Consider the following 24,449-nt stretch of genomic DNA (forward strand, 5'->3'; position numbering starts at 1 on the left):
TAAAATTAGTATGCTTAATTAAAAATGTAAAATGTGTTTAAAAAAAAAAAAAAACACCCACACTTGGTATCTGATGTTATACTTAAATTTTTTCCTGACAGCTTGCCGATGTTCACCGTCCTCAGGAAATTTACCATTCCACTTACTTTGCTCCTGGAAACCATCATACTCAGGTGATTTTTGTTTTTCCTCCAGTCCATGTGTCCCCAGCCCTTACATTATTTTTCCCCAGAAAATTCTCACTATCTAGTCGTCTTTCCAAATAGTTAATTTGAATTGCTAGTTGCAATAACTTAAGGACAAATTCACTTAAAAGCCGCTGCCTGTTTCTGTGATTCCCTAAGAACTTAACAAGGGATTTTTTTAAATTGTAATTTTACCTTTGACAAGTAATGCAGGTTTGTGGTAGAAAATTATAAAAAAAGAAAAAAAAAAACCACTCCGAAACAGACGTAAATCTGTTTCCTGAGCCAGATGGAATATACGGTAATTTTGGAATACAGAAGAAAAATTTCCCATGTGTTGTACGTACAGGACTGCAGGATATCAGGGATATCAATTCTGAGGCAGTGATTATGATATAACATCAGGATAAATTAATCTTTATAGTGTTGGTATAAAAATTTCTCATAAGAATAGTCTGACATCCAGAACAGTGATTCCTGATTTCGCTGTGAAGATTATTTAGCAATGAATTTTGGTTGATGGTCCAATGTTTTAAGCCCTAGTATTGAATTTTATCTTAAATCTTTTGAATGCGCATTGTTAAGTCCATAGAACCTAGACCTTCAAGCAAGAGCTCTTCTGTATTTTATCCCTGCATCTCTCTAGTGAGAACAGAAATCAGTTTATAATTAGATTAAGAAAACTGCTTAAGAAAGAATGTAAATTTAATCTGACTTAGACACACTTTTAGTGCTTTCTCTACATAAAACCTTGTCCATTAGGTTTTAGCTATAAAACTGTTAATGTCTATTTTATGTTTTAAATGTCTTTTATATGTTTTAAAAATATAACCTATATTTAAACATTTTCCCTCTCCTCCCCCTCCCCTTTCTTATTTATTTATTTATCACAGGAAGCAGTATTCACTCAACATCATTGTCAGTGTCTTTGCCATCATTCTTGGGGCTTTCATAGCAGCTGGGTAAGACTTTGGACTGTTTCTGCTCAATAACTTCTTTGTGTCTTTGACAATAGGTCCAGCCCCGTCCTCAGTTTTTCATTTTCCATCTGGCTGCAGTTGAATCGGGCAGCCAAGAGACAAATCTGTTGAAGTTAGTGGAATCCCCATGTGTTCCTGTGAAAGTCAAACTGGGTCTCCTGTTGGCCAGAACATTTCTGAGAATGTATAAAGAGAGCATTGCAAGATATTAACAGAACTTTGCTCTACAAAAATCAGCAATTACTGAATGTTTATCTTCAGTATAAAAATTTTACTTGAGAAGTTCTTAGGCATTTGATTAATAATAACAGATTTCTAAAGCCCTTGTATGCTGATTTGTTTTATTATCCCATGATACCTTAGCAGTCGCTGTTTCCAGCGGTAGAATGCTGTCACTAAATGCATTTGTGTGTTTGGAACACGAGCAGTACTGGTGCCTGACTACTACCTTAATCATTAATACACGAGAGCAGGAATGAGGGACTCCAAGTCTGCATTTGCAAGCGGGTCCCCAGATCACTGTCTGTTATAACACGGTGGATGACTCATGTGCACAGTTACGTTCCCTTGGTTCAAAACTAGCTCTGCCTTTCTCAGCTGTTTCTCAGCCCCTCTGTGCCCCTGTTTCCTCATCTGTAAAGGTGGTAATAGAAAATACACCTACTTGAGTGAAGGGAAGAAAGAAAAGGTTGGAGGAATTTCAGTTAAACTTGTTTTGTTAACTCATTTAGACCTGAGGATTCTGGATCATGAACTGCATGTTAAGTAAGAGTGTCCCCTGCAGAGCCGGGATGCCTGGGACCTTATTCCAGACTCCGCACTTGCTAGATGTGTGATCACGGCCAAGTTATTTAGCCTCCCTGTGCCTCAGTTATTTCAACTGTAAAACGGAGATTAAAATGGAGATTAAAACAGCATCCACCTCACAGGGTCATTTGCAGTATGCCAGGCTTCGTGCTAGGTGTGGGGGATCCAGCAATTATGGAAACAGACAAGAATCCTTCCCTTCATGGAGCTTCCATTCTAGATGGTGGAGACAGACAATAAGCAAAAGAAATATACACTAGGTGGTGACAGGTATTATTGGCAATAATACTGATGTTTATTATTATAAATGTATTCAGTCCCTTGCGTAGACCAGGCTTTATTATTAATAATAATGTTTCCATTTCCTCTGTACCTTCCTCTTCCCCGTCCTAATTGTGGGCTGAGTTTGTCCCCTTGACAGCTCTCGTCTTTGGTTTCAGCACTCTGTTTCACGCCTCTGGTGTAGTGCCAGCATGGACGTTGAACAGCAGCACTCAGAGCCTGTTCGTTTCAGCCATGAAGACTTTTGATGGAATGAGATCATATGAGTGAAGTGGCTAACAAGGGAGGGGCTCTGTGGAAGATTCCATAGGGAATAAGGGGGGAAGCTTCCTCTCTGCCCTCTGAAGGTTCATTAAAAAAGGAACTGAAAGCTTTTCATCTATCAGAGCGAGCAAACCAGAGCATTTCAACGTTCATTTGGCCTCAGCAGAGATGACCAGCTGAAGATCCTGATCTTGAATGAGATTATCAATGGCTTTATTATTCTGACTTATCGATGTCATAGAAAAGCCCATACCCTAAAGTCTGACTACTGGAAAGATTAATATAAAGTCAAATGTGGCTGGGCATGGTGGGTCACACCAGCACTCTGGGAGGCTGAGGTGGGAGGATCACTTGAGCTCAGGAGTTTGAGATCAGCCTGAGCAAGAGTGAAACCCCATCTCTACCAAAAATAGAAAAAATTAGCTGGGTGTGGTGCACATGCCTATATACCCAGCTACTCAGGAGGCTGAGGTAGGAGGATCACTTGAGCCCAGGAGTTTGAGGTTGCAGTGAACTGTGATGATGCCACTGCACTCTACTCTGGGTAACCGAGTAAGACTCGGTCTCAAAAAAAAATAAAAAATAAAAAAGGCAGATTAATTGGAGAAAAAGACATACAAATTTATCTTAACATGCACTGCAACATAGTGACATGCTGTCTCTACAAAAAATAGAAAATTAGCTGGGCATGGTGGCAAGCGCCTGTAGTTCCAGCTACTCTGGAGGTTGAGGCAGGATGGTCGCTTGAGCGTGGGAGTTGGAGGTTGCAGCGAGTTGTGATGACGCCACTGCACTCCATCCTGGGCAACAGAGTGAGACCCTGTCTCAAAAAAAAATAAATAAATAAAAGAATATCAGAGAAGAGCCTCTTCCTGCATCTGCTTACCTTCAAGGACCTTTAATTTAAAACAATCAGCATACCAAGGTGCCATATTTTGGGGTGAAATTCCCTGGGCTCCTTCAGTGCCCTCCACAGCACTCTGGAGTCTCCCCTACGCAGCGCCTCTCTCCCAGGTTCCTTAGGGCTCAATTTGAAAACTGCTGACTTAGAGCCAGTCAAAGAGTTTTACAAAAAATGGTTTATAAATACTTTTGTCAGTCCTTGGTGAGAAATGGCACTTCAGATGCTGTGTGTATGTAGGCACGTTTCCAGAACCAGTGAGTGGAAACTCAGCTCATGTTTAGCATATGTCATGGTACTCTAATGAGCTGAAAGCAAATCATGTTTCTGAAAGCATCTAACTTTTACCCACGAGCCAGCCTTGAGTAGCAATGCTCAGCTTCCCTTCCTCCAGCACTCTCAGAAAGGATCGCCTCAGGTGGGTGACATTCGCAGTGCTTAGCTGTGGGCCAGCTGGGACCCCTCCTTCTCTCATTCAAGCTGGCGCATCCAAATGCAAGGAATTCTAGATCACGCTCTGTCAGGTGAGCCAGTTTATGTTGCTGTAACAAACAACCCCCACAACACAATCTCAGTGGTTTAACACACCAGGTGTTTCCTGCCCGTGCCACATGTGTAACCCAACATCAGTCAGTGCTTGTGGGAGGGCTCTGCCTGGCGTGGTTCCTCGGGGACCCAGCCTGATGGAATCCCTGCCTCAAAGGGTGCTTCCTCAGGGGCCGTACAGAGTGGCAAATGCCATGGACATTGGAGACTCAGAAGGGGGGAGTGTGGGAGGGGAGTGAGGGAAGAAAAACTACCTATTGGGTGCCGTGTACAATATTCAGGCGACAGGTACACTAAAAACCCAGACATCACCACTATACAATTCATCCATGTAACCAAAACCACTTGTATCCCTAAATCTATCAAGAAAAAGAAAGGATGCTTCCTCAGTCAAACAGGCAGGGAAAGGGAATGTGGGCAATTGTGCACTGGCTCTTAAAGTTTTTGCCCAGAAATGACATGTGTCACTTTCTCTTACATTTCATTCACCAAAGCAAGTCAGTCAGATGGCCAGACAAAGTTGTAATAGAATGTCTGCTAATGGCCCTAAATGGTTAAGGCCATGGTTAACCACAAGGGTTAACCATAAATCTGCTCTAATTGATTAAATAAATAAATTCTTTGCAAACTTCTTTGCTTTACTGCTGGCCTAAAGGAGTGATGGGTGAGCCTCCTGACTGCAGCCAAGGCTTCAAGGAGTGGGGGCGCCACTGTTTGGAACGCTGGGTCTCCAGAATGGGAGAAGAGCTCTGGGCATTTCCCTCGGGCTCTGTACAGAAGTGGGTAGTACCTTCTCCCAAGCCTCTGGAAACCTGGCATTTTCTACTCGTTCAACTCTGATGTGTCTTCTTAATACTGAATCAAATGCGGGCAGGCAAGAGATTTGGAAGACTTTTTTTTTTTTTTTTTTTGAGACAGAGTCCCGCTGTGTTGCCATAGCTCACTGCAACCTCTAACCCCTGGGCTCGAGCGATCTTCCTGCCTCAGCCTCCTGAGTAGCTGGGACTACAGGCACACATGCCTTGACGCCTGGCTTATTTTTCTTTCTTTCTTTTTTTTTTTTTTTTATGACAGAGGGGGTCTCACTGTTGTGCAGGCTGGTCTCCAACTCCTGACCTCAAGCGATCCTCCCACTTTGGCCTTCCAGAGTGCTAGGATTATAGGCGTGAGCCACCACGCCTGGCTGGAAGACTCTTATTTTGAGAAAATAAACATTTTTCTTTTTGTAATTGAGCCAGAAAGTTCTGATGACCTAAAATGGATTTACATTCTCACAAATATATTTGTAGATAATAATACTGGTGGAAGCCTAAGCAAAAATCTGATGTAATTTGCATTCAGATTTCTATGCAATTTTGTTTCTCTATTTCATTCTCTTTGGTTAGAGATATTCTTATCTTGATATTGAAGGTGATTCAGGATATGCCACCCCAAAATACACCACTTTGGGATAAGGGTTGTTTTGAGCTGAAGACAATTGAGAATTAACAGATGCAGGAAGAGTTTGCTGCCTTCTTCTTTGCTGCCTAAAAACAGGGCATAAATTTCCCGTTGTGAAGGTGGCCCCTTCTCCTGTACTGGGAAGAGGAGGTCAACTCTTATTACTGGAGCCAAGAGTCAGCCCAAGATGAGTCTGCATAAACCAACCCTAAAATAACCCTTCTCTTCCATTAGTTTCCATCAGGTGTTGCTTTCCCACAATTTATTTTTCCCTCGAAATGCAAACCCTCTTTCCTGTTAAAATGTTATGTAAGTCCCCCAGCCTAACTGCTTCTTTGAGTTTTACTTTTCTGTGATCTCCCATGCACATAAAATATTAATTAGATTTGTATTCCTTTTCTCCTCTTAATCTGTCTTTTGTCAGTTAAATTCACAGGCCCCCAGGCCCTGAACCTAAGAGGATAGATTTTCCTTTCTGGCAGTTTGTATTTATGAATTATGACATGGGTCTGGTGCTGTCTGCAAGGATCAAGTGCAGGTGGGCGAACCACATCATGGCTCAGCTGTTGTTCTCCTTCTTGTCCCCTGTGTCATAGCCACCCAAACACTTTTATTCTGGTGTTTTTTAAAATGGAAATTGGAGAGAAGGTATTTCAAAAGAATGGGAAGAACACAGTCTTGGAGGAGTCGCATAGCAGGATGGAGACCTGCCTTGCCTTTTTAATGGACGGGGCACTGTTAGGGCACCAGATGGAGGTGTCACTTCTCCCTTGACCCCTCTGGCCCCAATCACAGCCCAGCTGTCCTGCTCTAGCTGCACCCTGGGGTTGGCCCTGTTTACCACAATAGGCAAAGCCAGTGGGTGGGTTGGGCAAGTGGCTCCCCTTACAGAAGTCAGGGCTCACCAATTATTATGCAATTTATCAGTTACTAAAAGAAAGGGCTTTGCAGTTAAAGGAATATGGTTAATGTCCCTCTGGTTTGGAACCATTCAAGATTGAGTTGGAGCCACCTGATGGGGTGGTTTTGTTTTTGTTTGTAGGCAAAGCAGAGGAATTAACCGTTCACTACCACGAAGGAGGGAAAATATGCCACAGAAAAGTGGATTTGGTTAGGGAAAGGTAAAACAGGCAGGCTTGGAGGCCGTGCTGTGAGTTTCTGAATAATCATTCTCCTTTTGTGTTCTCTTCACTAGTTCTGACCTTGCATTTAACTTGGAAGGCTATATTTTTGTCTTCCTGAATGATGTCTTCACGGCAGCAAATGGAGTTTATACCAAACAGAAGATGGATCCTAAGGTACCAGATCTTCCTTCCTACGGCTTTTAGGCTTCACCCTCTGGGCCCTGAAATTACCTGGAAAACAAAAACAAGTTTGTATGGTTGGCATGTAACTTAATTTATGTAATAGGGCCTACGAATTACTACTTTCTTTTTTCATTTCTCTTGTCTGTATAAGTTCTTGTTATTCCTCGTTTTGCAAAATTTTGGGCGAAAATTAGATAAGGGAAGAGATGCCACTATTTTATATGCACACTCAGAATATATAAAAAGGGGATTATTTTGAAAAACGAATTATTATTATTATTTTTTTACCAGTGTCATCAGTGATCAAAGCAAAATCAGAGGTCGTGATGTTTGTTCTGAGAGCACTCATTCTGGAGCCTGGAGATGTGGGTTACAGACTCAAGTTTTGCTAGTTACTAGTCATTGTGACTTTGAACCTTAACTTCTCCAAACCTCAGATTCCTCATCTGTGGAATGAGATGATTGGAATGGGTAATTTGTAAGGTCCTGTCCAGCAATAACCGCCTCTTCTGGTTGTAAGGGGCTAGGGGCAGATGAGCTTTTCTTCCATGATGCTGCCTGTCAAACCAAGGCTCCCACCCGGCATCCAGCCCCAGCTGTTACAGGAAGCTCCGGAGGATGAGCCAGGCATATGTTTCTTTGTTCCAAGTTCTTTGTGTTGAGTGAGGGAGTTCACTCTGAAGACAGGCTTATTTCCATGAGCTATTTTTTTTATCTGAGCTGATTTTTTTCTGCATGGCCATTTTTTTTTTAATGGTGACCGTTTTACGAAACCAGGTTTGTTGCCTTTTGAGAATCACAATATGTCACCTTTTTTTAAAAAAGGTGGAGAAATGGTGTAGCCACTTTAATGAGAGTGAATATATAACACTGCTGTTCTTTAATGGGAAGAGCAGATGTTTTTAAGAAGTTCTGTGTACATTAACATTTTTATGTTCTTTATTTTCTTGCGGATTTCCCATTTTGAATAACATGCTTTTTAAAAGAAAGAAACCCACACAATTAGAATGTTAGAGATGGATGGAGCCTTGGAGGCTTTCCATCTTGATCTGTTTAATCTGTAGTTTTAGTGTAAAACAATGTTTATTCTGAAATCATAGACACTTGAAACGAAGCATTTTATATCAGAAATGTGCTGAAAATATTCCAATACAGAGTTGATCAGAATGCATATTCTACTCTGCATAAATATGCAGTTGTATAAATGGCTCCAGGAAATCTGACACTTCATGTTTCTAAAATTGCGTGGGTTTTTTTTGCAGGAGCTAGGGAAATACGGAGTGCTTTTCTACAATGCCTGCTTCATGATTATCCCAACTTTTCTTATTAGCGTCTCCACTGGAGACCTGCAACAGGTGAGCTAATGAGAATCATTAGTCCTACTCAGCCATCTTTTTAAATTTTAATATTGAACATTTGATACTCACTGAGATTAAAAAGTGTAAATGTAGCTAGAATTACCAGGAGGGGACATGAAAGCAAGATGTTTGATTTCCCTGATAACAGCTCTGGCACTGCCCTTGCGTTGGCACTGATCTTTAGCTATGTGGGAGGCATCCAGGAGTGCCAAGAGCTCTGGACTTGAAACTTTTTGGAAAACAACAACAATAAAAGTCTGAGTCTGAGTCCCATTATCCCCCATTGCCGACATGGGAATCCTGGGAAAGCTACTTACCCTAGAAGGGAATTTTTGTAGTTTTAAAAAAAATGGGTTTATTCATTTGTCACTTTCTATTATGGACGTTTTGAAACATTACACCAAGTGGAGAGAATAATTCGATGAATTGCCGCATACCCACCACCCAGCTTCGATACTTAGGCATTTTGCCATCCTTGTTTTGTCTCTTCCCTCCTGGAATATTGTAAAACAAATCCTAGACATCATGCCATTTTACCTCTAAATATTCCAGGATCCACATTTGAATTTTGGGAAGGTATTGTTCTTTCAGTATTTGCCCTGGTAACCGTATCTAGAGACAAATAAATGGTAAGTTAGTAGTAAGATACTAGGCCCAAGCTCTTACATTAACATCCATGACAGCCACCTTGGAGGGGGCAAGCCCTGACTTCTGCAGAAAGTCACCAGCCATACACCTTCTAAGAATTTTACCTGTAGTTTAAGGGAGATGTTTAAGTTCACTGAGAAAAAATCCTGGTCCAGCAAGGCCTCCATCCACAGACCCAACCCTGGACTGGCCAGGTGTTAACCCTCTCATTGCTAGACTGGGGCTGGGGGGTTTGGAGGGGCCCTGTGCAGCAGCCACGAACATGATAGTATTTCTGTATTTAGCAGTCAGCATAGGTGTGTGGTGCACGCCAGTTGAAAGTCAATCCCACTTGTAGTCCTTTTAGGGTGTGAATGACTTTGGAAGGCTACAGGTACTTGTGGACTCCTGGGGTGGATGTTCTTTCTCAAGCTAAGCTTTCATTTGTACAATTCCTTTCCTGGAAGGAGGGAACAACAGAAGGCTTAGCGGCCAAGTCCCCAGGGGAAACAGCCATTTTCACTTGTTTATATTGGAAACCACCAAAAAGCACCAGTTGTGATAAATAGCTCTTTGTTTTGTGTTAATCAGGACACTATAACCTGGGCCTCACTGTTAATTCAATGTGTTGGAAGATAGAGCAGACACCCTGCATCTCTCTAATAAGAATGAGCAAGGCAGAATATCTGAAAACACAATATTTATTTTTCGGCTACCATCAGTTGATTTTAAACTGAGTCAGTGTCACCAACATTACACAAAACAAAATTATAAAATCTTAATGAAGTGGTCCCAGTGGCTGTTCTCATTTCATTATTATAGAAATTAATTTTTCTTTTGAATCACTGGAGTTTGTCTGTTCTGAAATTCTGGTGTTTTATAGCTGTTTCAGATATATATTTAATTCCAGAAATAGAAATCTAGAAACTTCTAGAAACTGTTAGAATACCTGATTGGGACTAAAAACATACTTCCCCATAGGAGCAATGTTATGAATAGCATAGTGACCAGAAACTGAATTTTAGGTAACTTTTGAGTAGAATAAACTAAGTGTATTGTGTTAATAATTTACAACAGTGTTTAAATGAAAATAGGTATTCCCACATCCAAGTCATTGACTTGTAAACTTGCAGCATGGTGTTTTCAGAAGTTACTGCCTGCCTGGAATGATTATCATGCATAAGTTATTAAATTGTGAACCAAATACAATAAAGAGGTGAACTTACGTAATTAGGTGTGTTAGCCTGCAATATAAAATTTCGTTTTATTTGCCAAGTTTGGTTCGACTGTACCAAAAGCCGATTGGGTGAATTACAGCAAAGTGTTAACTCCTCTTGTTAATGGAAGGAGAAATCTGATGAGTCATTTTTCCTGGTTGACTGGAACTAGAGAGATGGAGAGGCTCAGAGATGTGGTAAAACTTGTGTGTGTGACTCACTGCTCTGGGAATTCAATACCGAGACTTTGGACTTGGGCAGTCTGTAGATCTATTAACAGTACCTTGATTCTATCTCTGGTTAACAACCTGAGACATGACAGCTGCTCTTGTTAACAAATTAGGCCCTTGGAAAATACTCAGTGGGTGAACTTTCTTTTGGTATGTGAATCACTGCAGTAGGTTCAAAGTACATCTGGTGTGTTACAGTGTTAACAGTTGACGAATGGGGATAAATAGTAGGACTTTTCTGATTTAAAAAACCCAAAGTGCAAAATGAAAAAGATTCCTCCTCCAACATACTTTTACTGCAACAGTAAGTCTAAAGGAAGAAGTGCCTTATTATTATTCATCTTTAATTATTTCCTGTTTTAAAACAAATGTCATGCTGCATTATTTTTTAAAATGCCACCAGTATAGCCCTTATTAAAGAAACAAAATAAATAAAACTACAATCCATAAAAATTTAGATTGGCAAAGAATCTACATATTTTTATGAAAATTACTAAGTAGCCCTCAAAGGTTTATATGGTAGCAGGAGTACAGTATATAGTTTTTGGTTTTTTTTTTTGGTTTTTTTTTTTACTGTTTGCATAAATACTTCAAGCTTTTTGAGAAAATAAATGTTTTTCTACTTTTGGTTTGAAATTTGGGACTTATGTATTTCTCTTATTCCCAATTTTATTTGAATTTCAGACACTAAATGTTTTCCATAAGTTATTTTGTTTTATTTTATTTTGATCTTTGACTGCCTTAGCACAAACTTTTTGGTTTTAAGCCTCTTGGATGTTTTCCGCCCCCTTGATTAGCTTGGGACTTGCCAGTAAGACAGATTTATATATGTTATATTTTTTCTTTCACAAGTAAGCATTTTAAAAAAAGTTTTGTGATGCATGGAAACTTTCAAACATATACAAAAGAAGAGGGAATAGTATGACAAACCCCATGTACTCATCAACCAGTTTCAACAATTACCAATATTTAATGTGTATCTTTTTAATAAGAGAAGTGGGGAAGGCATTACTAATGAACCAAGACAGTACAAAGTGACAATTTTGTTCTCATTGGAGAAGAGAATTGCATTTTAATTATTTAAAAAATTTGAATTATAAACTTAAAACAAGATTTAAATAGTTTTAAATATGTAGAGTTACTAACATTTGGCTAATGAAGTATTGCTTAATAGAAAGTGAGTAGAACTTATATTTCATCATGTTATTGAGCATATACTTATGTATAGTCTTGAGTCACCTTAAAATCATTTTTGGGCCTGGGTGTAGTGGCTCACGCTTGTGATCTCAGCACTTTGTGAGGCTGACGTGGGAGGATCCCTTGAGCCCAAGAGTTCAAGATCAGCCTGAGCAACATAGCGAGACCTCATCTCTATGAAAAATTAGCCAGATGTGGTGGCATGCCTGTAATCCCAGCTATTCTGGAGGCTGAGGCAGGAGGATTGCTTGAGCCCAGGAGGTCAAGGCTGTAGTAAGCTGTGATCCTGCCATTGCACTCCAGCCTGTGTAACAGAGCGAGACCTTGTCTCAGAAAAAAAATCCTTTTAGGATGCGGACAAGGGACAAATCATCAATGACATACTCCCTTTTTACTGGTACCTATCATTTCAAGAGGGTTAATTTCATTTTCTCAGGTAGGGATTAAGTTCCTGGAGAATAGAAACTGAATCTTAAACTTCTCTGTCTGCCATCTCCTCCACCCCAATTACTTGATTGCTTTGTAAGTAGAAAATAATAGTTTATTTGTTCACAATACTTCCTGAGCAGGCGCAAGTGCTTGCAAACAGCTACGAACTTAAATTTTCTTGCCTACATTATTAAGAATAAACTTTCTTCTAAGATTATTTATAAAATAAATAAAGTCCCAACCTTGAATTTGGGACTACAAATTAGTAAATATTTGTAAAATAAATGATAGCCTCAACAATAGCTGTCATTCTGTACTTGCCACCAGCGAGGTTCTAAACAATTTCATTGAATCCTCACATCAGCCCTTTGAGAAGGGTTTTTGTTTGTTTGTTTTTTAACAATCCCCATTTTGTAAAATAAACCCTGAGGTTCAGGGAGGAAAAGTAAGTTGCCCAATGTCACCCAACTAGGATTACCTAGGATTTAAAAAATTATATTTCCTGTTTGGGAAGGATTTTTAAAATTATATTTTCTGTCTGGAAATTGGTTCCTATATGGAAAACACACAGTTTGGTAAAATCAAAAGAGTTAAAGTGCAGTATCATGAATCTAATCATTAGTTTTTTCTTTTTGATAATAGGCTACTGAATTCAACCAATGGAAGAATGTTCTATTTATCATACAGTTTCTTCTTTCCTGTTTTTTGGGGTAAGAAACCATAGTAAGTAGAAGCACTGGCTGATGGTATCTCTTGACAAGTCAAATCAAAATATACCTTCTGTCTGTTCTGCAAACTCCCTTTGTCTGCGTTTCTCTGACTTTCTCTAGAATGTTCTCCTGCAGCAGAGCTGACTGGGACCCAGGACATCTGGGAGGCCAGCCTGAAAGACCAGGAGCAAGCACAAAACCGTTTTGTTTTTGACAGTCATGCTAATGTCCCCTTCTACTCCAAAATTTGATGTTGCCTATTGATTTCTGAAATTTTGTCTGAAATGAAGTCAGCTGACATCTCAAATGCAGTGCTGAGGTTTTTTGTTTTTGTTTTTGTTTTTTTTAAGAGACAAGGTCTCACTATGTTGTCCAGGCAGAACTGAAACTCTTGGGTTCAAGTGATCCTCCTGCCTCAGCCTCCCAAGTCGCTGGGACTACAGGCTTATGTCACTGTGCCAGGCAGTACTGTGTTTTTGTCTTTGTCACTATGTCCTGAGTTCTCCAAGATCCCTTCCTCATGTTACTATGTAGCAATGACAACCTTTTCTTACAGTGCTGTACCTGCTGTATTCAAGGATATTTCTGAAGAGAAATGTTGGGATTTTTGGGTTGTCCAACAATTAGGCTTTTGTCCTTGAAATTTTCTTTAGGTGTGTCTTCCTGTTGAAAGGCCATATAGTTTGTGTCTATTTTAATCTTCTAAAAACTTGAGAATTTCCTTGCATGGATAGATGATACATGTAACTAGTAAATAATTCAAAAGGTTCAAAAGAATAAGTTGGGATCACCGGCTACCCTCCTTTCTTCCCTGCCTCCAGCACCGTAGTTTTCCTCGTTAGAGGCAACCACTGTTTGGAAGACTGTGTATCTTTCCAGAACTGGGCTGCATTCCCGTGCAGGCACCACTGTCTTATCCCATGCTGAGAGAGTCTCTGAATTACTGTCTCAGGGAATTACTCATCAAGTAATTTTTCCTGTGAAGAAAGATGAATTCCCCTCCCTGCTTTTTACCACAATTTTTGTTATGTGTAAATAAACTTAGACAACTCATGATCTCTTTAATCAACTCTTCAATTCTCAAACTTGATTTTAATTGCAATGATGTAGCCACATGCAGTAAAAACGTTTATGTATATCTCCCATTCATTACTTCTCTCTTTAGCTTTGTCTGATTTGGTGTTTAACCTGTTGATGGAGTTTTGGATTTTAACAATGTTATATTTTATTTGTTAAAGTTCCACAGCTTTTTTTCCCCAAATTTATCTGTTCATTCCTAACACTCTTTCACTGGGGATCTTTGTGACCATACCTTTTATAATATTTCTTTAAGTGTCACACACATAGCTATTCTGTATTCTGCATCTGACAATCCCAGTATCTGCAGTCCCTGAGAATCTAAGTATTAATATATAGCTTGTTGTTTGGGTGACTGTCATTGTGGTCTGCTTTATTCTGTGTCTAGTGACCTCTGATTGTAAGCATATTGCTTAATCTTGATTGGTCCAATGGGCTGGGAATTTGAGAATCTTTCCTGCAGGAACAAATTGTTTTTGCTTCTGCTGGTAACCAGGGGTTGCCCTAGACCTTTTCAGGCCTTTTTGAGAATTTGAACTCAGTGTCCTCCTTCCCTCCCAACACCTGGAGCTTGACCCAAGGCTCAGTTTCCAGACTGTGCTGTTCTGCCTCCCAGGGAGACCCCATGCTGTTCTCACTGTCTGCTCTGCTGCCTCCTGCTGGCCCTAATTCCTTGTCACTCTGGACTCATGTACCCCCTTTTTCAAAGGAGGGATTTGGGGAGACCTCCTTTGCATCTTTCAAGACCAACCGTGTCTCAAATAATGTGTCCTTTCCAGGCACTGCTTGTTCTGCAACCCTTTAGAGTACTTAGCCATTGTTGGAGGCATTAGTTTAGTAAAATATCTGTAGTTTTCCCAGTTGTTGACTAAGAACATTTAACCTTGAAAAAAAATCTACTAAGCCACGTTTGTGAGTCACCCTTTGTCACACCATCTCTTATTTTTCTCTGTGATTGGAAAATAAAAAGTCAACTCATACCACACAAACTCAGGCTAGCACCTTTCCTTGGCTAAGCCCGTATTCACCTGTGCTGTAGAGCAAGTTTCAAAGCCTTCTCATTTCATTATAAACTTGATGAGGTACTGTTTTGTTGTTTTTGTTTTTTTTTTTTAAATGTGCACTTTACCCTTTAACCATTCAATGAAGGAAATCAAGAAGTAAACACTCTGAGGTCAGCTGAACTCTGTGAGTGAAGGGGCGGGCAGTCCCCGCTGTGAGCTGTGAGCTGTGATCAGTAGTCATTTTTTAATTGAAGATGTCATGAAAGTATACTAATTATAAATAAATTGGTAAAAATGATGAAATCATTAACATTTCAGTTTTCTCCCAACTTTAAGGATGAAAACTAGGTAGATGTCAGTTTTTAAGTGGGTCTTCTGAGAACATGAAAATCATGGCATCATTCCAGTGGTTAAGTGCCTGAATTCTGGAATCAGCTAGCCTGGGTTTGAATCCTAGCTTTGCCATTTATTAGCTCTGGGTCCTTGGACAAGTTACTTAACCTCTCTGAGCCCCAATTTCTTTATCTTTAAAATGGAAACAATGAGCTAAAATACCTGATTCACAGGCTGGGGTTATGTGGATTGAATGAGTTAATAGTATAGAGGATATAGAACAGTGCTAAACACATAGAAAATGCTCAATAAAAAATGCCATTATTGTTACTATTTCTGTTTCTTGCAGACAGCCTGTTTAGTTTGGCTGTCCTCTTTTCACCCCAGACAGATTTGACTTTATTTATTGCCCGTAGCTTCTACAGTTTTTCTTCTATTATATGTATTTTACCTTCAGTGGCCAAGTTTTAATTCTGAAACTGTTCTGCAAGGAAGCTTCAATTTTGGCATGCAGAAGTTTTCAGAATCCGGCTTTCTTGCAGTTTTTCAGTCAAAGGACACTACAGTCAGATCCTTTGCATCTCTAGGGTAAGTTTCTGAGCACATTCTTGTTTTTCTGGATGACTGGCCCCGAGCTCGGGCTGTCCCCCTGTCTCCCGACCTGTGCTAGTGGGCATCTCAGGGTTAATGTACACGTCCAAGCCTGGGATGCCAGAGGAGCCTGACTCAGCCTCCTATTGATTTTCACTGCTTTCAAGTTTGCATTTCCAACTTGCTTTCTACCAACCGCCAAGCCTCTATTCCAAGTTGAAAATATAATTTAAAAAATTATTACCCTTTAGAAAAGTATTTTAAGAAGCCAATAGAATGGTGAAAGGGTTGGTGCTGATTATAATCCCAAAAGACACTATCCAGAACACCATAACCCCAAATGTTGAAATCTCAAAAGATCAAAATCTCTAAAGGCTAAAATCCCAAAAGTCCCAATCCTGAAAGATTAAAATCTCAGATGTTAAAATCCCGAAAGCTGAATTCTGAGGAAGGGGTTAGTGCATTTTTGGTTGTATGCAGGATAGTTGCGTAGTATTAGTTGCATCACGTTAGGCCAAACTATTACCTTGTTATTGTTTTTATTTGGAAATTAAGTATGGTTTAAAGAGATGCAGATGGGTGCCAAGTTGACAAGGGGTGGGTAGATGTGTGGATTTCATTTTAGGTGGCAACTTGCTGGATTAAGGAATACCTAGACACTGGTAAAGCATTATTTTGGCTGTGTCTGTGAGGGCATTTCCAGAGGAGGTTGCCGTGTGAGTTTGAGTACCTTAGGTGGGAAGATCTGCCCTGTATGTTGGTGCACACTAGTCAATTGGCTGTAGGCCCGGAGGGAACAAATACAGGAGGCGAATTGATCTCTCTCTGAGAGCTGGGACAGACTGTTCTGCTGCCTTGGACCTCAGAACTCCAGTCTTGCCAGCCTTTGGACTCCAAGACTTACATCAGCAGCCCCGTGGGTCCTGAGGCCTTTGGACTTGGAGTGAGCCGCGCTACCAGCATCCCAGTGTCTCCAGCCTTCAGATGGCCTATCTAGGGACTTCTCAGCCTCCACAATCGCATGAGCCAATTCCCCTGATAAATCCTCTCTCATGTATCTGTATACATATCCTATTGGTTCTGTCTCTCTGGAGAACCCTGACTAATACGGGTTTAGGGAAGCTGAATATCAGTCCTTACAACACAGTGGAAGAGATCTGTGAAATTGTTCTCTCGCAAAAGGGTTGCGATAAGTGAAGTGTACAAGGCTCCTTAATGGTGAAAGTGAAAAGTTTAAAAGCTAATTATTATTAGTGCTGTGAAAGTGGATTGCTTAACTGCAACAACTGAGCAATAACCAGGCTTTCAATGGACAGCATATACTTATAAAATTGGTAGACCGCAACTTCTGTCCAAATACAAGCGCAGAGAGTGTTTTGGAGATCACAGAAGTGAAAACATGGACAAAAAACATAAGAAATCCCCCCTGCCCAATTATTCAATGCTGTATGACTTCTGCCTCTTAAACGATACAAATAATGTCTTTTAAACAATATTTTTATTTTTTTCCAGAAATAAATTCTTGGAATTTTGATCTTTCCAGATTATGATTTTTAGAATTTAAGACTTTAGGGATTTTGATCTTTCAGGATTTCAACATTATGGCCCAAACCTGACAGAGCAGACTTTTAATTTTCTGTTGAGTTACAGTGAAGGACCAGCGTTAGGAAATGGTACTATGTGTAATCAGGAGTTTGTAAATAGAACATATGATGGAGTGAAGTTGCCTCAGGAACATCAACTGGATTCAGAGAGCTAAAATAAATTAGTGCAGTCAAAGTAAATTATAGACCGGAATTTAAGTTGAAAGCTAGATTTTTTAAAAGCTGGTGCTGCAGGTCTTTTTAATCTTGCTGAAAATTACAGGTTCCAGTTCATTTGTACCAGAGGCTGGCACCAATCCCCCAGATCCTGAGAGGATTATCCTAATCTGTGCCTGCCCCACTAGCAGGCTCTTTGATCCCACGGAAGCAGTAATAATATTCCTTAAGTAAAACATAGAAGAAAATTTTTACACGTTTTTAAACATAGTAGGAAATTTTTCCTACTCACAGCACAAAAAAGTATTCTAATTTTCGGATCTTCAACTCATACTACTGAAGATGCAGCATACAAGAAAGCAGGGTTCTGCTCATTGTGTGGGCACGGGGGTGGCAGAACCTGTAAAGAATGTGAACATTCCCATCCTCTCCTGACAAGGCAGGCTTAGCGGACAGTTGATGCACCATAGTTACCCCATGACCTGGTGCATCTCTGGCACACCACTGAGTCCTAGGGTATGTAAGTTCTTCCCAGAGATGGGGAAAATGAGGTTACTTGAAATTCTTTGAAGTCTGGCATTATAAGAGAATAATGTGCTTGGGTAGCATTGTGGTTGGTAGGAGTAGAAAAGTGGCCTTTCATTATTTGAGCATTTGTGTTCAATTTCTCTACATGCCTATGTAAAGAATGGTGATCAGTAACAAGCTGTAAACTTGATCATTTGAGTTCTGTTTGTGATTGCCGTGAGTGTACTATACAGCCTTGGGTAAATCAGTTGTTTTTTTGTGCCATTCTTGGAAATATGAAGAAACCTTTGAGCAGAGGTTCTGGTCCAGGGGTTTCCACCTGGGCACCGTCACCCCAGGCACCCTATGAGCCAGAACACGCAGCTGGCTTCTGCTGTCTAAATAAATGCGCACCAAATATATGTGCTATTATTTTTCAAATGTACATAGATGATACAATGATTTAAAAATACAGAATGGAAAAAAGTTACTAGAAATTAAGCAATGCTTCTAACTATCTTTGCATTTTATTAATCCACAGATGCTAAAACCAAAACTAGTCGTGTGGAGGCTGACATATTTGGTGTTAACAGTGGTGTGGTTTCCCTTGTACTGAGTTAACAGAAGTTCTTTTAGTTCAGAGTCTTTGTCTTAGCACCGTACGGGTGCTTATTTGCATACAGAAATAGATTCTTTTTTAAAAAATTAGTACTCTACTACTTTGGTCCTACTGGTTTTATATTCGCCCTCTCTGGGGACATCTAGTGGGTGTGTTGGGAAGTGCAGCCTTTCCGCCTCGCTGCCATCTGTTGCTTAGGAGAGAGGGATTCTCCTCCCCTGGCTCCGCCCAGCTGCTGAGTGAATGCCGTATTCGCCCACACTCACGGTAGATGGATGCTGGGATCTTAGATCTACGGTGTCGACCAGTTTCGAATGCAGGCCGAGGTGGTTTCATTAAGAAGTAGGTGGAGCCGGAGGCGGTGGCTCGCGGCTGTAGTTCCAGCTGCTCCGGAGACTGAGGCGGGAGGATCCCTTGAGCTCAGGAGTCCAGCCTGGGCAACACAGAGAGACACCCCCACCCTCGCCATCAGCCCCCTTTCTTAAAAAACAATAATAAAGATGTAAGATGGAGAAAATGTTGCATGATTGGAACAACCCTGGAGTTGGAATTTTTAAGCAAAATAAAATTAAAGAACATCCATGATTGTCCTTGGTTTAAAGCTGTACTCTATAAAGGCTACAGAAGCTTCTCTGTGCCCCCTCAGTTGGGCTGGGACCCCTGTGCCAGGTATGTCTTTCATTTTATTAGACTCTGAGCTCCCCCGGGGCAGATGCTGTGGATGATCTGCTCTGACTACCAAGGCCTGGCAACTCAGTGACATCAGTTGAGTGTTTAACTTTTTTTCATTTTGTGCATGAATAGGAGCTCCCAAGGCTCTAACTTAACATTGAATTTATTAAAATTGTAACTATTTTAAAAACTATTTAAAAAGCCTTAGAGTTCATCTTATAAATACTATTGCTTTATTGATAAAGCTAGTAATTTTTCTATGAAAGTAAGAACATTTACTTTTTTATTTGATTAATGGCTTATTAACTCAAGTTTAACTGATTAAAATCTCCTAAACAATTTGCTGTTAATTAATTCTGTTTACAACTTAGTGAATTAAAACATTTTAAGCTGCATTTGCAAATGTGATATGCCTGATTTTTCTTCAGCAGTTCCAACCCCTGAGGGCTGGACTAGCAAAGCTAGTAGATTGTTTTATGTACTTAAGCAACTCTTTGAAATCTAATAAACCAAGCTTGGAAATGTGGTAAATCAGCCTTTTAAAAAGCATTCAATTACTGTGTACAGACTTAGACTCTCTTACTCCTTTCAAATTAAAATTGCAAGCCTAATGTCAATTACGCATTTCAAATTAAAATCACAGTTTAACTTGTCAAATTGTTTTAATTACCTTAATAAGAAAGGCACACATTATTCTGAAGCTTACAAAATTTAAATTTGTAGTTAAGTTCATTCCTTAACCTGATGTAAACCTTGATATACTTTATTTTTTTCCCCTCTGCCATCCCTGGTAATAAGCATACTCAGGCCAACAGAGGTTGTGGTGTTGAAGGTTTGTGACTCTAATTCTGTTAGTGACAATCAGAGATTTGAGCCTAGATAGAAGCTGAGACTGGGTGTTAAATTCTAGCAGGATGAGTTTACCTAAGCCTCAGGGGCACTGAACCCTTTCTTAGAGTTGAATTTGCTTTGCTCTCTGAGGGATCCACCTCCTGCCCTCTACTTGGAATTTAGCTTTAAAGTCCCACACATCTTGTGCTCTCCATGTACCTTTCAAGTTTCATTCTCAGCCAGTTTTGACTGTAATCCCTTTCAACACTGAATCATCTGATTTGGATGGATGGAATTTTGCACTCCACTTAGGTTGTGGCTAATTTCCTTCACTACTTGATTGGAATAATTCATTTCTTTCCCTCTGACTGCATTCTACATTCTTTTCCTGTGTGTATGTTCTTGTCTGGTGTGTGTTCACGATTCTGTAGTCATTGTATTGACAAGTAAGTGTCAATGCTTAATGTTAAATGCCTGAATTAACTTTGGAAATAGGGCACAGGAGTGTTATTGGCACGTGGAATCCATTAATTTCCATGTCCTCTGTGCAAAGCTAGCAATCCTTCGGCTGATTTTCCCGGCTAACACCAGCCAGCAGTCCTCAGCGCTGGCGGCACGTTCCAACCACGTTACAGCCTGTGGAGCTTTTCTGTCTCGCACAGCCAGGGCCGCAGCTCCAACCAACTGAACGAGAACCTCTGCCGGGGCAACACTGTATGTTAAACGTGCAGCGGGTGATTCTAATGCGCGGAGAGGATTAAAAACCACTGTTGTAACACGGATGTAAAAGGAAAGATTTCAGATCAATAAAAAAATGTCATTCTCCTCTCCCCCATTTTGTGGAAACACTAATGGGAAATGCACAGAGAAACCAAGAGGGATACCTTGGGCAGGTTTAGCTAATGCACAGCCGGCCCACTTTCCTGTGATAAGACCAGTTAACAAAGTGTCTTAAGGTGGGGGTTATAGAAGCCTCCTGATACGTGTTTCTTTTTATTTGCTTGAAGTGCTTTATGTGGGTCACTTGCTGATCTTCTTTACCTGTTATTCTCACCCAGCGCAGTCAGGCGCACACTCAGACGTTTGCTCCCTTGCCTTAGGTTTCTCCTGATGTACTCCACGGTTCTGTGCAGCTATTACAACTCGGCCCTGACCACCGCGGTGGTCGGAGCTATCAAGGTAAGTGGACGGAGCCTTGGAAGGAGCAACCGAGTCTGGGAATTGACTGAATCCAAACTTTCTGATAGAAGCTGAGTTTGATTTTGTTGTTGTCAGTGTAATAAGTAAGAAGGGAGGCGGTGACATTTTCAGATGGGCCTGATCTAATCTCCTATCGTGTAGAACAGAGGGACAACTTGCTAATTTACAGAGAAGAGACAAATGGTAACTTTTAAATTAGGTGTGGCTGGGAGGGGATGGTCTGAGAAAATGAAGTCAAAAGCTGCAAAATAAGTCCAAATATCACTGATCATCAAGATGCCTTTTCATCTACGATTTGGTTTTCTGGGAGAACCTGCCCACTAAGAAATGGAAACCTTGTGAAGAATTGTTTTCCATCTAGGTATATGCTCAATTGTAAGGTAATGAACATGTATGTTTGAACACACACACACACACACATATATGGATGAATAGGGGGTGGAGGTGTTCTGAATTCTATTCTACACTTGCTTTGTTTTTCTATTCACATGGAGTCTTTGAGTGAGAAAAACAGCCTTCTCCAACAGTTCACCATCTTTTGGCTGCCCAGAGTGCTCCTAGAATGCACGGGGCAAAGCACTGTGTGGAATTTATTAGATGTCACTACTCTGTTCAAGTTTAGGGTCACTATGATTAAACTTCACCACCCAATGATGGTAAAGAGCTAGGATCTGGCGAGCTGATTACAACCCAATTCTTCCATCTTCTGCCTGTGTACTAATAGGAATGGTTTGTGGGGGCAGGGGATGAATAATGCATTTTTCTGTTATTAACATACCATAACTTCACTTCTTTATAAAGCCATGTGTAATTTTTTTATTCATTTATTCAACACTCTGTGAACATCTACTATGCACAGGTCTCTATGCAAAGTAACTGAAATGTCTAGTTTCAGGTTTCCCTATGTATATGTATTTTCCCCTAAATGGTTTACTTTTAAATTGACTAATCTCTCTTTTTCTGCAGAATGTATCCATTGCCTACATTGGGATGTTAGTTGGTGGAGACTACGTTTTCTCTGTGTTAAACTTTGTAGGGTTAAATATTTGGTGAGTGGGATTTTTAAATGAACTCATTTTAGCAAAATAAGAAGTTTAAAAGTCTGATTAATATGTAATAAGCAAAAGAGCAAAGAGAAATTTAACATTTTAAGCCAGGAGGTGTTTTTTTTTTTTTGAGACAGAGTCTCACTGTGTTGCCCGGGCTAGAGTGCCGTGGCGTCATCCTAGCTCACAGCAACCTCAAACTCCTGGGCTCAAGCGATCCTTCTGCCTCAGCCTCCCAGGTAGCCTCCCCTCCCACGCGCAACCATGCCTGGCTAATTTTTTTCTATATATTTTTAGCTGTCCGATTAATTTCTTTCTATTTTTAGTAGAGACGGGGTCTCCCTCTTGCTCAGGCTGGTCTCGAGCGCCTGAGCTCAAACGATCCGCCCGCCTCGGCCTCCCAGAGTCTAGGATTACAGGCCAGGAGGTGTTTTGACGTTGTAGTTTCTAAAAGAATTTTACTTTAGCTGCTCAGTTCATCTGATTTTTGTGACATACTTCCTCACCTGGATCCATGGGGACACATGTAATGAAAACTCATGGGGCTGAGATCTGAATTTAGTTCATGTGTCTTCCTCACAGAAAGGTTCCCCAAGTTATCTGTCTTCCTCTGGCCAAGTGGGTCTCATTAAACTCATGCCTGTCAAAATGCCATTATGCTAAGGATGCTGTGAGGATTGACTGAGACACTTTGGAAAGGCATTTTGGGGTCCCAGATAGGGGATGCTGTTTAAGAATAATGCTACATAATTTATTCAGTAAAAACCAAGTGATTATTATTTCTCTCCAAGGTTCTATATTGGATTTGATTACTCTTTTTCTGCCCCTCAAAGGTTGTGTAAATAAGAGGGGAAATTCTCACTAAGTAATCCACAAATTTGAGGAGAAAAACAGATCTGAACGATGCATTCCAGATTAAGCTGACTGTATTGATAAAAATGTCAGCAACTGCTGGTGGGAGTGCCTATAAAATTCCCAGTTATTTATTTTCACTTTTTTTTTTTTCTCCTTTCAGCATGGCTGGGGGATTGAGATATTCCTTTTTAACACTAAGCAGCCAGTTAAAACCTCAGCAACCTGTGGATAAAGAAAACATCCCTTCAGATTTGAAGAGCTAGAGTCTGGCGCAGAATTGCAGACTGACTTGAGACTGGGGACACGTGGTGGGGGGATCCCCAGTAGGGATGTGAAGCCAGAGGTTTCGGACTTGATACATCACCCTCTGGGTAAAGCACAAATGGGAATGTCTGCAAAATGTCTACCTCACATGCACCGCACAGCGAGCCATCATCGGCCCTGAGAAATGTATTTGTGCAAAATCTTACCGGCAGAAAGTGAATCTTTTCAAAATAAGCCATTGGGACTTGGTAGGTAGCACGCTGAGCGCTCACCTACAGACCCGTGTGGCCCCTTGTGGCAGTGCCACGCGCTGAAGAGAAGGTCAGTGTTTTAATGGTAACTATTTCCTTATCAGCACCTTGGCCTTAATTTCAAAGGTCCCAGCCAAAGCACATTTCCAATGAGAACAGTTTATTTCAGTTTAAACAGACATGTCTTTATTTTAATAAAATTAGCTAGTTAACTGCCAGTAATTTGTTAGCTTTGATGTAAGCTATGTTGGTATCTTTTCCTAATCATCAAAGTAAAATAAAACATTATTTCTATGTATGCCTCATACTGTGATATTGTAAGCAGGCTGAAGACAGGAGGTCAGTTATTCACAATGGAAAGGAATATTCCATCTTGAAGGGATAATTGGACACTGCTTTTATGACTCATATTGGGAAAAATTACGAAGTATCAATGGAAGAGAAATATTCAGGGTTCACCCTGTCAGCATTTAAGTGGCTCATCTCTTTATTTCTCCTCATTTCCCTCCAGGTTCTTTGAGGGGGCTTTAACCAAAGGTGTATGATGTCCTCAAAGGCCAGCCCCCTTCACGGAGGGTGGTGTATAGGCAGGTGCCCTGACTGGATAAGGGATCCTTTACCCTCCCCATCAGGAAATGGGCTGTCCCCATAGGGGTTGGAGTGCAGGGTAGAGCCCCAGTCTGGGAGTCGGGAGCCAGACTGACTAGTCTATCGCTACTGTTAATCTCTGGGAATCTTCACAAGTCACTTTGCCCATCATGTGGCTTCCGGTTGGCTCCTGTGAATAATGCTGTTATGAGTATGGGTGTGCAAATACCTCTTCAAGATCCTGCTTTTCATTTTTGTTGGATATATACCTAGAAATGGAATTTCTGGATCATATGGTAATTCTTTTTTAATTTTGTGAGGAACTGCTATACTGTTTTCTCTAGTGGCTGTTCCAGTTTCTCCATGTCCTC

At 40.5% G+C, this 24,449-nt stretch overlaps 1 protein-coding gene across 1 annotated transcript in view; it reads left to right on the forward strand.

The window, feature by feature from the left end:
* The window catches only part of SLC35D2 (solute carrier family 35 (UDP-GlcNAc/UDP-glucose transporter), member D2), a 44,188-nt gene extending 20,400 nt beyond the window's left edge, over positions 1-23,788 (forward strand). The window contains exons 5-12 of the mRNA XM_012640064.1: positions 102-173; positions 1,079-1,147; positions 6,601-6,703; positions 7,975-8,067; positions 12,413-12,480; positions 20,975-21,053; positions 22,041-22,123; positions 23,136-23,788. Of these exons, the coding sequence (XP_012495518.1) occupies positions 102-173; positions 1,079-1,147; positions 6,601-6,703; positions 7,975-8,067; positions 12,413-12,480; positions 20,975-21,053; positions 22,041-22,123; positions 23,136-23,238 (670 nt within the window). The 3' untranslated portion in view covers positions 23,239-23,788. The remainder of the gene's footprint in view (positions 1-101; positions 174-1,078; positions 1,148-6,600; positions 6,704-7,974; positions 8,068-12,412; positions 12,481-20,974; positions 21,054-22,040; positions 22,124-23,135) is intronic.
* Positions 23,789-24,449: the final 661 nt, after the last annotated feature.

Source organism: Propithecus coquereli, unplaced genomic scaffold (genome assembly GCF_000956105.1).
Source record: "Propithecus coquereli isolate 6110/MARCELLA unplaced genomic scaffold, Pcoq_1.0 Scaffold147, whole genome shotgun sequence".
In the NCBI taxonomy this organism is placed as follows: Eukaryota; Metazoa; Chordata; class Mammalia; order Primates; family Indriidae; genus Propithecus; species Propithecus coquereli.